The 16,331-nt window shown below is 38.9% G+C and overlaps 1 protein-coding gene across 2 annotated transcripts; it reads right to left on the bottom strand.

Moving 5' to 3' along the window:
• Positions 1-11,560: 11,560 nt before the first annotated feature.
• LOC118772833 (carboxypeptidase N subunit 2) lies at positions 11,561-15,030 on the bottom strand. 2 transcript variants are annotated; one of them, XM_036521459.1, is made up of 3 exons: positions 14,871-15,030; positions 12,975-14,331; positions 11,561-11,848 (listed from the first exon to the last, which is right to left on the bottom strand). In XM_036521459.1, exons 1-3 carry the CDS (start codon positions 14,892-14,894, stop codon positions 11,778-11,780), a joined length of 1,452 nt encoding a protein of 483 aa, XP_036377352.1. In that variant the 5' UTR covers positions 14,895-15,030; the 3' UTR covers positions 11,561-11,777. The 2 variants fall into 2 exon arrangements, with proteins under 2 accessions (XP_036377352.1, XP_036377351.1); XM_036521458.1 differs by lacking the exon at positions 11,561-11,848 and adding an exon at positions 11,856-11,959.
• Positions 15,031-16,331: the final 1,301 nt, after the last annotated feature.

Here is a 16,331-nt window from a genome sequence, read left to right as displayed (position 1 = left end):
GGCCAGAGTTCTGCAGGCCTGTATGACATTTAAATCTGTGACCCCTTTACACCAAGAACATTGAATGAGGGGACTTCCTTTTTAGATTATAAATTCAATTTAACAATCAGGCCATGAGAGGTAGAACAAAAGTGTTTAACCCTGCAACCTTTAAGAAATGGAGATGCTACCCCTTAGATATAGATGATGTTATATGTTGTCCCAAAAAACTGCATGTAATTACAGTTTAAAATTAACTATCAAGTGACATTGCTGATGTTTACATATGTTAAATTGAAGCACACAACAAAATACACGGTATGATAATATCACTAATCTATATTCATTTAAACACAATCAATACCAGATTGAAAGCAATTCTAATAAAGATATGTCTTCAACACATTTCCTTTTAAGGAAACAAACTCTATATATTGTTTAAATCCTTACACTGTGCTATTTTACCCTGTATTGGTAAGTACTTTCTTTTATAATCACATAAACAGTTTTCTTTTTAACAATACATAAATTGTGCATTTTAATGTTTTTTCACAAAATGAAATGTGTATTTTGTCTGCAAGTATATTTCAGAATTTTGTATTTGTAAGCAATAACCTGTACCTGTATTTCACCCATCCCTCTCAATAGGTATTTCAGTTCAGTGGCTGATATTATTTTTGCCCTAATTTTATTGTACTGCACCCTTGTTAATCACGACTATTAACTAATGCCTACTGTCTCATTCAGTCTCAGTCATGGTCAGTCTTATTTGTACAAGCTCTGTTACACCTTCCTTTACACAAATGTGTTACCTGCTTCATGATGGGGTCTCAACAGAGGATTTCAGTTGCACTCAGGCTTCTTGACAGGACTCTTTAGATTTGCAGTGATCCACTCTGTACCAAATCTGGAAATTGAAAATGCATATATTTTTGATTACTCAAATGCATTTTCATATGTGTGGTTGACTGTCAGATCAGGTCTGTTAACTCTTCCACAATGAGAGGTTTACCTCTTAATTTGAGTCAAGTGAGGATTATGCAATGTCTCCTGCCATTCCTCCAGGGAGGGCAGTACACTACTTTGCCATTTTAGCTGGCAATGCTATTCAGTTTAAGCCAATGACTGGCCTGACCTTTGACCCACCATACACAGTGGGTTGAGGGTGATGTATTCAAGGTGTTGCCATCTGTGTGCCCCTGACCTCCCCTTCTCCCCCAACTGACCCCACGTTCTCTCATTTTCTTCACTCTCTCCTGTCAGCCTCTTGTGTGGTTGGGCACTGGTGTGTGAAGGTTGCTTACTGTGGGCTGTTTGTTTGTCTTTTCAAGTTTCTCAACCCTGAAAAAAAGGGGAAAGGGAAGAAGCCAGCCTCTTTTAAGCTACGTGTGTCAGAATGAGACTGGTATTTAATGTGCCCATCTTCTTTTGTTTTATTTCTTATCCTAAAAAATGCAATGCATTTAATATTTAAATCAATTTTATTTAAAAAAATAAAATTTTACATCTGAATGATGCTATAGCTGCACTATAAATTATAATGAGCTCACTTTGGGGAGTCTACTGACATCCATGTGGTTTGCTTAATTTAAGGAAATCATTGGCCAGATCAGCTGCCTGTGTGAAAATTTTCTTGCTTTTAATTCCTCACAGGCTTGCTAGGGAAGACAGCCTATGCTGTGCCATACTATGGTATTTGCATAATTCCCAAAATCAAAGTCAGGTCTGTAGTTAATCAGAAGATGAAGGCTAATGTTCACAGTATATTCAAAATGACATATATTTATACATTTAATACATAACATATAAAACCACATTATACTTGGTAAAATATGAATTATTAACAGAACTTTTCACACAACTTTCCTGTTAACTTCAACCAAAACCAAGCATGTGATGTGTTAGTAGCAAAAAAGACAACTTGCAAAATGTGTTTAGAGTTAAAGAAAGAGTTCATTGTGTTTGGAATAAATTGGTTCCTAGATTTTACACATACAGTTAGAACAGGACAGAGCTATAACGAATGTTCTGCATTATTTTTAGTCAAGTAAAAGCCAAAGCAATTGGAGCAAAATATATGTGTATGCAGACAACCTCGCCAAAATGAATAAGTTCCAGTGGAAAAAGTAATCTCTCTGATTCACTCCACTTGCACATTCAGAAGATTTGTTCAATTCTGGCTGGCACTCAGCTGAAAGCTGTTACATAAAAAAGAGAGATGCAGAAATGTTGACTGAGGAGGCAGTAGAGAGGCACCCCGGAGATAAACTCCAAATCGTTTGTACTCTTGAACTTCATTATTTAACATTGTATGCAAACACAACAGGAAACCATAAGTCATAAAATACTAATACACCCCATAACATCCATTTCACAATCAGTAAACACTTGGTAGGGGGCAAAAGGGAGATGCGGTAGGAGCAGGGAATATTTTAAATGATGAAACTGTGCAGGACATTGAAACTAACTTATTGTCTCTTCTCACATGCATCTTGTAATCAGTCATTGATATTTGTGTGTACAAGGTCCTATGTCAGCATCAGTTGCCATTGTTTGCAGGGCCAAAGGGATAAGTATAACTCAGAATAAACCCTTTCTATAGCATACAATTTGTCTAATTACTCATCACTTTTGTTGAAATCTTTCAGCTGATGCTGAATTTTACACTACAAAAACAGTCTGACGTTACAGAAAGGTTTATGAAGAGGTAATATTAAATTGTTCGTTGTCAGAAGCAAGCTTTTTAATCACTGGAATTCACCCACTGTAATATACTCCCATCTACTGGATTCATACAGAAATGTAGATTGTAATTGAAAGGGAACCTCACAAATAAACACACTAAGGAACACCTTGACTCCTTAAAGACTTTAAGATATTCAAGCCAATGGAAAGACAGAAGACCATTCTTGAAAATGGGCACTATTCATGTTGTATAGCACTGTATAGTTTTGCAGCATGTTAAATGAAAGAGTTACATGTTACATTTCTGACATCTAGTGGTCATTCAATATGCTGTAATTCATTTCACAAGACTTGCAAATATGATAAGTATGATTCCAGTAGTTTTTCCATTTTTCCAACGACTACATCATTCAGATGTGGGAATGAATGTTAGGTGTGACACAGGACTTGAGTAGATGCCTGAATTATTTGTTTTAGTGCCTGTCTGGAGTTTGCAGATGCTCTTTTTGTCCCAGAGCTGAGGGGCTTTATATAACACCACTTATTCCAACAATCAAAACATAATTAACTGTGGAGTGGAATGAACCAAACAATGGATGCATGGGCCTAACTTGGTCTGCACACATCTGTGTAAGAGCTAAGTAACTATTAGATTCATACTGATTTTACTACTAGTGACACTGTGGGTCACTTTTTGAATTCACTTCCACAAAAAATGACACACAGTGAAGAATGGATATGTTAGATATAATTCAATCTATAGTTCTGTTCTTGTTATTGGACTCCTTAACCAAAGCATAATTATCTGATAATTAACTATAGAACTTACACTTAATGATAATAAAGGTAGTGCACAAATAGTGGGCTTAAATGTAGCTATATAGCTATGCTGCAACATGGAGCACTTGAACAGGGAAACTGAACACTTGAGCAGCTTTAATGTGGGAAGGAGTGTTGGAACTAAGGCCTGAAAAGGTTAACATCTCTCTGTCTGTCTGTCTGTCTGTCTCTCTCTCAATGGCATCATTCAGCTCTCCAATAACATGTGACGACAAACTCTTATGGATAATTATTTGAGCTTTTTGCCAAACACCTGTGAAAAAATTCCACTTAATAAAGGCCTAATTGAAGCATCAAGCCATTTGTTAACAGATGCTCCTCCTTCCCCTGAGCCTTGCCAGGCAAAGAGGCCATGGCCTGAGTTATCATGACCAGACTCCAGAGTCTCCATCAGCCAAAGGACATACCATAGCTGTACATAGTGATGGAAGAGATGGAACCCCTGTGTGGAGGTGCAATGTGTCAGACATTGAGTAATCTAATTATTTAGATTATCATCAATTACCTTACTTCTCACTCCAAAGTAAAATATTTTGATTGGTTCAATAATAGCTAATAATAGCTTTATCAGCTCTCCCAGTACTAACTATACTGAAGAGGCAATCATATCCTCAACAGCAGCTTGTAATTATTAGTCAAAATATTGTCATTTTTTTTAAAATATATAAAAAAGATTCTTATGTCTATGTGAGTTTGACATCATGATCAGTTGTTTGACAGAACTGCTTGAAAAGAGAGATGTCACTTACTGCTTAAGACAGGGGTATCCAAACCTCTCCTGGAGGGCCACTTGTCCTGCATGTTTTAGATCTCTCCCTGCTCCAACACAGCTGATTCAAATGATCAGTTTGTTATTCAGCAGCTTCAGGAGTTCATAACAAGTTGATCATTTGAAGCAGCTGTGTTGGAGCAGGGAGAGATCTAAAACATGCAGGACAAGTGGCCCTCCAGGAGAGGTTTGGACACCCCTGGCTTAAGATGACGTAGTGAGACCTAAGTGATTATAAAGCCAAACTGTAGACAGAGGAGAGGTGGCTGAGGTAGCCCAGGCACACGGGGTCATGACTAAAACATCTTATGGATCATAGGAGGAGTGGATGGGAACAGCAGCGGATATGGCTCCATCACCAGAGCAAATATGGCTCCATCACCAGAGCTTTATTATAATCTTAATTATAAAATGCCAGGAATAAGGACTGAGCAGACACTGTTCACACTAGCTTAGCTCACTTTCTTGCCTTCAGTGGTAGAATGCCATTACTGTGGGAGCAGTGGAGTCAGTCAGTCAGTGTTTCGGTCAGTCTATCAGCACTTGGTGAGCGGGGGGCACAACTGCTTCTGGGGCAGCTTCCTTCAAAACCTGTTTTTGTTCTAACGGGAGCTGATGGACTTCTGCATTCTTTGGGAACTTTTCAAAACCAGGCTTTTAGGTCTATTAATTAGACACAGCCCGCTGGAAGCCAGCTTCATTAACTTGAAGTGAGAAGTGACCAATTGTAGTTCCCAGAAAGGACAGGTGCTTCATATAAAAATCAGATGGAGAGATGCCTTGTGAGCACTCTCTGTGCAATAATTTTCATAGAATAATGACCTATTATGACAACAAGAGCAAGCAAACAATTGAGAAAAACAAAGGCATGCTTCTTTTTCCTTGGGAGATCAGAAGTAGCCCTCATACTACCATATCTTATCCTAGCTTAGTTACTTCTATTTTGCAATGTGTTACGTACTCGCCCCACTCGTAACAAATGCACTGTCAAAGTTTACATGGGGAGGGATTACCAAAACAGCACATAGGAAATTATAAAATACGACTGGGAATGTTGATTTTTTTTATTTTGATTAACTATCTGTTTAATACAACAATTCCAACCCTTTGATTTAATGTACATTTTGAGCTGCTGTGAAGGAAACCAAAATGGTGAATTCTCAGACCTGTTAACATCTACTGCCTGCCGTTCACAAAATGTCACAATAATGTTAGTTTACTAATTCTCATGTTTTCAGTGTTGAACTTTATTTTAGTGGCATACAATAACAACAACATGCTTACGTAATCTATCATGCATCTTCTTGGTGTCTCATAGTCAGGCCACTCTTTGGTATAATTGATTTATGACCCATTTTGATAAATGCTGAACTAATCCTCAAATAATGAAGCTATGATTGAAGCAAGAGCGATGCTTTCAGGGTGTGGAAGCAGGTCACTGGAAATGTAACTGACATTAAAACAAATAAAAACAACAAACATTATAGGCACAAAGTAATTTTTGTATGTAAGACAAAAGACTTTTTAAATCATTGAGAGTAAAATCTGCAAACATTTAAATTGATTATAAATGTGCTCTGATAATTTGCCTTTCCTAGTCATGCTCCTAGGAGGAAAGGATTTGTCATGTATTAATTTATGACTGAAGGAGCACCTGTTCATATGGGCCATGTTGTGTTGAGAGAATGGTAAAAATAGGAAATGGGTGGTCAAGGGTGCTTTAAATATCTTTTATGATATTTAAAATGTTCAAAATGTTAATGTTCTGTAGTTTCCTTTAATAATCTTTCTGTAACACTCTTCAGAGGTACTCTTCATTGGGTATTGCCAACATGGTGACAGTTGGCCTAGTGAAGCTTAGATTGGCCTACTAATCTAACTGACTTCACAGAAGATTTGCAGTTTGTGGCTATACAATAAAGAAATCATATATTATTAGTGATGAGCTTGGCAGCTCATATATTATTTCCGTTATTCAGTATCAGTTGACTATTTTTTGAGCTGGCACACCGCACATTCTTTCATCATTGATTGTCTCTGCAAATGTATGGCCTGAAAACCAGGAATGATTCCAGGTATCAGTAATTATTGTGGTGCACTGAAAACTTGACTGTACTACAGCAGGTCCAAGAGTTGTTATGATTCCTCCTTTTATTCTAACTACCTTCTCACTACTAACCTCTACAGTTGCCTGGCAGGAAAGAAATCCCTATTTTCACACATATGTAACAGTACTTGGTGTTGGACTTATCCCTTTGACTCATTCTGGTCAGGACTGCCCAAAGCAAACAGCCTGCCTCAGCCAAAGCAGAGCTATGGAAGTAAATCCACACAGCATCTATAGCGCACATGGCGGTATACACAACAAATGACATTTCTGCAGGACAGTAAAAGCTGGGCCAATATACAGGTGGATGTGAGCGCCCTCTAGGGGATAAATGCAAAACTATCATCGTGTGGACAGAGCTACACAGCACTGAGGGTGCACACACCATGTGTTCCTACTGTATATGCAGAACTGTGAACATGAACCCAGTTTCATCTGAGGGCGTCTGGGGAAAAAATGTTAGGGTCTACTGGGTTAGGAACTAAGAGAAGGACCATAGCCTTCCTTGCCTGTTGTTCTACCCCCAGCATAAATGTAGAAATCAATGTCCGTTTGCTTGCTTCACGGAGGATACATCAAAAACACTAGTGTCCTGTACAAGGTGAAAAGTGAATGACACTTTTATCTGAGGGACTCAGATGCTGCAATAACACCCTCAGCACTGACAAGGGAGTGAAGTAAGGACAGTGTTCCTCTCAACTGCCTCTTGATGAATCATAAGACAATATGCAACAATGGTAACAGCCTTGTACATTTACATTTACATTTATTCATTTGGCAGAGGCAGCAAATAAGAAGTAAGGCACTATCTAAACCAGAGTGGAAGAATTACATCTGACCGCTAATCTCTATGCTCACACCAGCACAGGTGCACAAGAAAAACATTCAACATTTGAGTAGAAAAAGTCATTTGTCCCATTGTGCTCTGACAATATGCTCTGACAGAGCACATCCACTGGTTGGACACTTCATATAAATGTGCCTCACTAGGATGAACCAGGTTTGAAACTTTTGTTACTTTAGGTTTCAGTTATCTCTCTGAATATAACCTTAAATTCAAAACTCTCAATGTGAAATAACACAAATCCTTCTAAAATGACAAAGATGAGGTTGAAAAGTTCATGGGATTTTGGAGTTCCTGGGGTTTTGCTAGATCAGCAATTGGGAAGCTATCATTGTGAGACAATAGGAAATCTATTCCACTATTTTCCCAGAATGGTTATGTTACATGTTAAGATAAAAAATGCAGAGGAACCCAGATGGAGTCCTTTTATTAATCTGAACCAATGGTCAGGATATCCCATTATTAACAAAGATAAATATGTACTCTAAAAATCGTCTTTTTGCTGAAAGTCAGAGTTCAGGAGAGTGATTTCTTTTATAAAATAATACCAAATAGGGCTGTTAATTTATCAGTGTTACAGTTTGCAGTTAAAATCGAACAAGACACGTACAGAATAAGATGTATAAAAAATGATGCAGGGTGCAACATTAATGGTTGCCTGATTGGTCAGGGCAAATAAAAACATGTGATGAGCAACTAAAACCTGTCAGAGTTTCAAGGATGGCTTCCGGGAACGATTAGCAGGCGTCCTCATGACAGCCTATCTCTCCTAGTCACCTGCTGCTTCCTTGAACATCCACCAGAGGGACTTTACTTCCTGTTTGTGTTTGCACTGTTTGTCTAATCATTGTCTGATTGTTCACACATCTTTGTAGTTAGTCTTGATTGTTTGCTGCATTTAAACCCTGCCTGTTGTGACATTCCTTGCTTAGTCTTGAGTTTGCCTGTGTTCTGTGCCTTCCGGGAGTAGAGTTTGCTTGTTTTAGTAAAAAGTTTTTCTTTGCTATAATCCTCCTGTTTTCTTTGAATGATCTCTGCATTTGGGTCCCTCCTGCTCAACCATTACAAAACTGGCCAGTAACTTGCCCATTTGGACAATTGACATTTTGGAGCATATTTGTCATTTTAACAAATAACTACCTTTGATAGCGGAAGCAGACTAAATTGACTCCTTAATGTCACTGCTATAAGGCATACACTTTTTCCTGCCCTGTGTGCCTTTCACAGCTGTTTACAGGGTCCCTCCTTGCCAGAAAATTCTGTATACCAGTGTTGCACAGCCACTATGATGGCCACAAGATGAATTTTAGCAAGAAAAGGTTTAACCAACTTAGCTTCTTGTACAGCCAGAGTCTGGCCTGTCAGACTCTGCTCACTGAGTAACTTAAAGTTTCCAAGATTGTATAACTGTGAAGTTGGATTTTCTACACTTGTTCATCTGAAAACAAAAAGCAGAACCAGTGTTAGCTACTGTCCAATCTGGCTGGAAGGAGTTGCCTCAGATGCTTGCGTCACACTGCTGTAAATTAGTGCTGACATCAGCCCCCGGTGAAAAATCATGTTGAAGTAAAAAAGGGCAGACAACCCTGCGACAGGTCCAGTGGTTTTGTGCAGGGGGAGATAATGAAGCAAACACACAGGTGATCAAAATTATGACATTTTTTTCAAGCATACTTTATATTACAGTTAAACTATGCCATATCCAGTTAAAAATTTAATTCATGCAAGTACATAAATTTCTGACCCACTTGCTAAACTGGGAAAGTGAGAAAGAAACCTTTAAACTGAATTCTGTGATGGAAAATAGTTAACGCATAACATTTAGCACTTCTGTAACTAGCTAGCCATCTAGCAAAACCTGCTTTAATAGTGCTTGTGTCATGTTTGTAGGTAACTTTCAGCCTTAGCGATGGCCAGTCTGGCAGGAAAGGGTCATTTTGACCAAAAGAGCAGGGACTCAGGTCCCCATAGCCACCCCCCACACACACACATGACTGCTGAATGATTTTCTTAAGGCTGTTTGGCACCTCCCACTTACGACAAGCTGACATCCCAATTGACGTTCCTGTTCCACTCCTTGTATTTCTTCAAAGGTATTAAATATTTGAACAGGAGCCTGGCATATTTAGCTGTTTTCTGAAAGTTTGTGAAGGCCTGCATTGTGCTCTGCTGGGATGTCTGTCAGATGACTGTCTGGCTGTCTGCCCAATTCAGCACCACAGCTCCATGCCAGGCCATAGGATGGCAGATGCTGGGAGCTGGGAGGCATTCTGACATCCATGTCTTGTCTGCCAGTGGATGCTTTAGGCCAGGTTACAGAGGCTGCGCTGTCAGGGGATGCTCAATAGGTGTTAAAACCTGAATTTGAGACTGTAGATCTTCCAGCTGTGCCCTTAAGCATGTATTTGCTGCCTCACGTGACTTGTAAATGACTGTGTCTTTGTTCTCCTGCAAGGGAAAAAAATGAAACAAACCAAAAAGGGGACAATTGGCAATTAAATGAAACTCGCCACTTTTCTGGTAACTACATACATCTTTGGTGCAACATATTGTTGAATGCTTCTCTCTCATGATTGTTAGTTTACATTGACTTAACATGAACTGTTTCTGTATCTTAGTTGTTTGATGTTGATGTCTACAAAGGTTGTATTATGTACAGTGTAACGTGTAACTGGGTGTACTGATCTAGACTACGCCACCTTGGGAATTGCGCCCAAGGAAATAGTTATTATAATGCCTTGTTGTTGACAACTGTTGTTATCCCTACTCAGGTCCCCTTAAGTCAAAGAAAAACTTACAAAAATTGACAAGACAATCCATAAAATACAAAAAAAAAAAAAAAAAATCATGGTTACTAGGTCCTCCAGGACCACTGGAGGTGACACCATCAGCGTGCGGGTAGGAGCGGACCACTGGGAGGGGTACTCACGACACCGGAAGTGGATGTGACACCGCAGACACTCGTGATGTAGAGCCGCAGACACACAAACAAGCGCAGCAGAGAGGTAAGTCCCAAAAAGGTGAAATTAGCCACACACAAAATATCCCACACACACACACACACACACACACACCGTGTTTGTGCAAAAGACAACCACCTCCTAATATGCTGCTACCGTCTCCTTCCTGCAAGTACACACCTGAACGACGCATGAATAAAAGGAAATAAAACAGTCAATTAATCTAAACCAATTGAAGTAAAACCAATTAAAACTAGCTGACTTCAGTTCAATGGCGTAATGAGAATAAATGGTTATGCTCGCGAAACACTGCAGATTGTCTGTTGTTTGTGTGCTTGCAAAAGCTACAACATGAGATTGTTTAATTAACAAGGATGAAGGCTTTATTAAAAGTGACTAATGGGTGAGGATAAGCCATTTAGTACCTGCAAACCTTAGGATGACCTGAGTACTTTGGTAGCTATAGCTAGAGCAAGCTACCGTAGCTAGATAGCTAGCTAACTAACTCGCTAAACTAATGTATCTGGGGAATTGGAATCAGTCATATACAAATTTACTACAACAAATTCTCAGGTAGAGAATTAATTAACTTTTTGAGCTACCTGACACAAAATGTCTGCTGCACACACAGACATGAATAGTATCGGGATCCCCTAAGGTCCCTGTGGCTAGCGAGCTCTCCTGTCTGTTAATGGCTTTAAGCCAACTATGACGTCTTTTTGGCTCCATTTTGCGTCTTGGAATCCTGTAAAAGCTTAAATCAGGTTTAGTTATCTTATTTAATGTGCAACCCACAACGCAACAGCTTTTTGGCATGGTTGCGATTTTAGTTTTAAGACAATAAAGAGAACTGTGCAATGAAAATCAATGGAAAGTGCAGTGTTGTTTTCCCTCACGGTGTGGCCTAAATGCGCTCTGTCTCTATGGTGATGAAGGTGATGACGTGATGTCATTGATGATGACTTCATGCATCTCACTGCTTGCTGAGCTCACACTGTGCTTGGCCTTGCCTGGTTGTCTATGATCAATTAGTCTGTGATTCACAACCACATCCGTCTTGTAATTAGCCACTGGTGGTTGTGTCAACATGCATAGATGCCATCTTGTCTATGTGTTTTGACCAAAGTTGGAGAGAAGCTGTGAAATCTTCAGTTACCTAGTAAACTTTGGACAATATGAGGTCGTACCACCCTCTTTGGCATGTTCATTTCCATGTACTATGATCTATTCTAACAAGTTCAAGACAGTAAAATCAGTGTTGAGCACAAGAAGACGAATGGGAATCTCTTTCATTTTGTTCTGTTGTTAAATGACAGCACAGTGATTTCATGTGAATGTCATAGAATCAGAGATGAGGTTTTTTTTTTTTTGGGGGGGGTGAAATTTATTTTGAACATTTTCAAAATGCAGAATACATCACTGGGATGCATTTTGCTACACAGCACTTCTCAAGTCTTGGTGATACAAATTACAATACACAAAGAAGTAATTAAAAAGTTCAGTCACATGTATCTGAAATATTGCCTATCGCTGATAGCACACAGTGCAAAGTTATTATGAGTTATAGATATAGCCTAAGCAGGGTTGTCATATTTATTTTGTAGCATCACGTTCACAAAGCTTCAGTCTCAGCCTGACAAACAGGTTGCAAAATGACTTCCCTCCTGTAAGAAAAGTGAGTCAGATTGAGTCTAGTGTACAGGCGCAGCATGTAGCATCACATTCACAAAGCTTCAGTCTCAGTCTGACAAACAGGTTGCAAAATGACTTCCCTCCTGTAAGAAAAGTGAGTCAGATTGACTCTAGTGTACAGGCGCTCTCCCTGCTGAAAGGAGTGGTAAAGTGAGTAAGTAAACCTGGCCAGGACTATAGTGCTGCAGATCTCCACTATGAGCATTAATGTGTATGACATTAATAGAGTCTTACATGACAATTCTTTGGCATTGCTCTTAGAAGTATAGGCTGAGCGATGGGTGAAGGGTGTCCCAGTGCAAGTGAATGTCCTTGGTGTAGTTGGGAATGTTGTCATTTCTGTGGTAGTGGTTTTTATAGTAGAGGGTAGGATGGTGGATGTCTGCACAGCTGTAGTAAGGAGAGCAGTTGAGGTGAATGCTGATGTCACTGTGCTGATGGCCATGGTTGAGGTAGGGAGAGTGGAAGGGACAATGGTAGTGCTTGGAATTAGAGTAGAGACTAGAGCTGTGGTTGTAGATATAGCTGCTGCAGTTGTAGTTGTAGGTGTAGTTGCTAAGACTGTGGTTGTAGGTGTAGTTGTTAAGACTGTGGTTGTAGGTGTAGTTGCTAAAACTGTGGTGGTAGGTGTAGTTGCTAAGACTGTTGTTGTAGATGTAGTTGCTAAAACTGTGGTGGTAGGTGTAGTTGCTAAGACTGTTGTTGTAGATGTAGTTGCTAAGGCTGCTGTTGTAGATGTAGTTGCTAAGGCTGTGGTTTTTGGTGTAGTTGCTAAGGCTGTGGTTGTAGGTGTAGTTGCTAAGGCTGTGGTTGTAGGTGTAGTTGCTAAGGCCTTGGTTGTAATTGTGAACACTGTAGAAATGGCTGCCGTTGTTGGAACTGTGCTTGCCAGCATAGTCGTGGGAAGTCTTGTTGTGAGTTCAGAGGTGGTCACTGAAGTTGTTGTCTTAATGGTTGGTCTTGTAGTTGTAAATATTGTGGTGGGCAAAGAATTTGTTGTTGTGATGGTGGGTGGTGTTGTCTCTGTTGGTGCAGGCACTGCTATTGTCATAACCACTTCAGTGCTGGTAATGGTACTGGGAAGCAATGTAGAGGTACCTGGTGGATTCGTTGGACATATTAGTTGATCCTCTGTGAGGGACAAGAGATGTTGTCCTTTCAAACCTTCAGGAAGATCACAAGTCTCTGGAGTGGAGGACATAATCTTTTTTGTGTTGGCTTTCATCCAGTTGACAAAAGACTTCAGCTTGCAGTCACAATGCCAAGGGTTATTGTTGAGATATATCTTCTTGAGTTTTGGTAAAGTATCAAATACACCTTCAGGAAGAGTCCTCAGCTTATTATCCGTTAGCTTTAGGGTAGTCAGGCTGGTTACGTTTTCAAAGGTTGTTGGTTCTAATGTTTCAATCAAGTTTTTTTGTAGGTTCAATTCTAGGAGGCTTTCCAGACCTTCAAAATACCTACTGAACAAAGATGTAAATTGATTTTGCGATAAGTCCAGTTTTTTCAGTTTGATGATGGGACTGAATACTCCTGGTGGAAGGGCAGTGAGATTGTTTTGATTGAGTTTCACCTCACTAAGTGTGGGCATTTCCCCAAAGAGCACAGGAGGCAGACTCGTTATTTGATTCTTCTGAAGTGACAACTGTTTAATCAGAGGAAGGCCAACAAAGATTTCAGGGGGCAATCCAGTTAACAGATTTTGCTCTAAAATTATTTTTTGCAATTTCTTATTAGCAAAAAATAAATTAGGTGGTAACACTGAGATTTTATTCCCTTGTAAGGCAATCTCTTTCAGATTTGTCAGATCATTGAAGATCCCAGCTGGAACAGCAGTGATGTCATTTTCATAAAGTCTGAGTGTAGCCAATTTTTTAAGCTTTGAAAACATTTCTGTGGAGATAGAGGTAATGTTATTCTTAGCCAGGTGAAGGAGTTGTAGGTTGTCAAGCTCATCAAATGTTCCCTCATCAATTGAGACAATTTCATTGGTGTGGAGATGGAGCTCTCTTAGCTTTCTGAGACCATCAAATAAGCCCTTCTCAAGGCGCTGAATTTTGTTGAGTTTTAGAATCAGACTTTCAAGCATTGGCAGATTCTGAAAAACTCCCACAGGTAACGATGTCAGCGGCGTATTTGAGATTTCAATGGAATGCACTTTATCCAAACCCTCAAATGCACCTCTTTCTATGGAAATGGTAGGTGTGTTCAGGAATTCCACCTTTTCCAGCTGAGGACTGTTGGTGAATGCTCCAACTGGAATGGTGGAGATTAGACTTCCTACAAAAAAGACCTCAGTTGCTCCAGCTTTCAGGGTGGATGGGATATTGCTTATGCTCTTGTCATATACATCCTGGTAATCTTTAGGACATTCCTCTTCATTCGCACATTCTTCAGCAGCACAGCCAAACAACAGAAGCAAAAAATAAATGCAGTGTCTGAGATACATGTTTCCCTGCAAGAAAGTAAAACAATGCCAAAGTATTTATTCACACACTAATGTAGCTCAATGATTTCTTTGCAATCAGCTTTTAGGCTGGGCTTGCAAAACATGCATTAAAATCACTCTCTTGCAAAGAGCTTTAATGTTTAATTATGTTTTATCAGTATCCATATAAAAAAGATTTAGCATTACAAGTTGTCCTTGCTGAACCAATATACATTATATCACAAGTGATAGCCAGCTGTTTCTTCTCATATATTGCATTACTATATATATATATATATATATATATATATATATATATATATATATATATATATATATCCAGCATTAATATAACAACTATATATATATATATATATATATATATATATATATATATATATATATATATAAATATAAAATAAATACTGTAAACACTTCACTTCTTTAAGATATTAGCCACAGTTCAAATAATATTAAAATAACTGTCATCATACTTCTATTCATATTTCAATTCTTTATTTCATTTCAATTTCAATTCAATAACAGTTTGAATTAAAAATTCTTACCAATTTCTTATAATCCAAGTACATTGACCATTGCCCAAATAGTTCAAAGGAGAAAAACAAGTAGGAGACAGTTATACATAACGCAGCTCAAAACTGTCTGCCTATCTCTCATGCCAGATCTCACGTTTCTCTAATGGAGCCCCTCTGGGGCGTTCCTAACAAGCTCCCTGCAACCATAGATAAGATGAAGGTGCAGAACTGCACAAACTGGGTAGGCCTCACTCTGTCTTGGTGGGACTGTCAGTGCCTTTTGGTGTTTCCATGGCTATTGCTTATATTTACAAAATAAGCAAAGTCTTGCTTGGAGGCAGTATAGAAATATACAGTACATAAAGTGTTAGCAATCATAAACATAAGAAATAAATATTATGCCTATAAATCAGAATAACAGAATGGCTTTTTATCTAAGCGGAATGTACAAGTTTTTTTGACAAATTTTTAAATATCAGCTGTGCTTTGGCAGCAGTCCACTGAAGCTTCACACAATCATTTTGTTCCACTTTTTTGAGAAAGAAACATGCTTCACCAGGAAAGTCCAACAAATGCACAGACCATGTCACCAAAGCCTTGTCATGTTTAAATATGTAGAATTATTTTTTTTAAGTAAGGGTAAAGTAAGTAATATCTCCAAACATGTACCCATGTACAATGCAACAAGGGTGTTACCTTGCATTTGCATTGCATTAAACGCTAGTGGAAAACTTGCCCTAAAACAGGTTATGAGAAAAGTGGAAACATTAAATGTATGTTACATTCACTACCAAGCTAGTTATAGAGAAAACAGGTAAGCTACTGAGACAGATAAAACAAATAAAAGGCTTTGGATACCATTTCACATCTACTCAATCTAGTACTTAGTTTTGCTGAAAAGGCAGAAGTTTGAAGAGCCTACAGCAAAGAAGGGGGCTGGACCATGGATAGATTGACTAACAATGAAGCTTACCTGTGTTTCATGCAGCTGAGCACGACAGCATGAGGGATGCAGTCGTGCATTGTTTAGGAGAGGGGGGCTGCAGGAGCCAGGGGGCTTACATAAGCACCTTCATTAGGGCAACAGCCACCCTCATCCCCACTGTCTACTCATCCCTACTGTCTACATCAGGTGTATTCATAAGTGCAAATATTCCCCTTGTAAAAGTGGATCATCCTAAATTGCAAGTGTTTTTGAACAAGAATGTAATTCATCTAATCGACTTCAACAGAATTATCTGAATCAACAGATGGGAGAAACAATTACACTTGACATGTTTTATTTGTTCTGCCAGGAAAATCCATCACTTACAATCTTAAAGTCATACTTGCTGATACAATGTACCCTACTGTTGTGAATGACTCCTCTGTTGCAGTGATATCAATGATGTGACTAGATTTCAGTCAGTTTTTTAGTAATGTGACTGCATTTATGTCTGACAATGCAACCAACATGTTAACGGCATATAATGACATCCTACAAGCCTTGTT

The sequence above is a fragment of the Megalops cyprinoides genome, chromosome 2, assembly GCF_013368585.1.
Source record: "Megalops cyprinoides isolate fMegCyp1 chromosome 2, fMegCyp1.pri, whole genome shotgun sequence".
Classification (NCBI taxonomy): domain Eukaryota; kingdom Metazoa; phylum Chordata; class Actinopteri; order Elopiformes; family Megalopidae; genus Megalops; species Megalops cyprinoides.
This window is presented reverse-complemented; position numbering and strand designations above follow the sequence as displayed.

What these genes read in the sequence shown, in the direction of transcription:
- LOC118772833 (XM_036521458.1), bottom strand. Translation starts at nt 14,894, where the DNA reads ATGTACTTGGATTATAAGAAATTG. An exon ending in ACTTGGATTATAAGAAATTG is followed by an intron (nt 14,332 to 14,870) that starts GTAAGAATTTTT and finishes ACTTTCTTGCAG; the next exon opens with GGAAACATGTATCTCAGACA. An exon ending in ATGTCCAACGAATCCACCAG is followed by an intron (nt 11,960 to 12,974) that starts GTACCTCTACAT and finishes CTTTTCTTACAG; the next exon opens with GAGGGAAGTCATTTTGCAAC.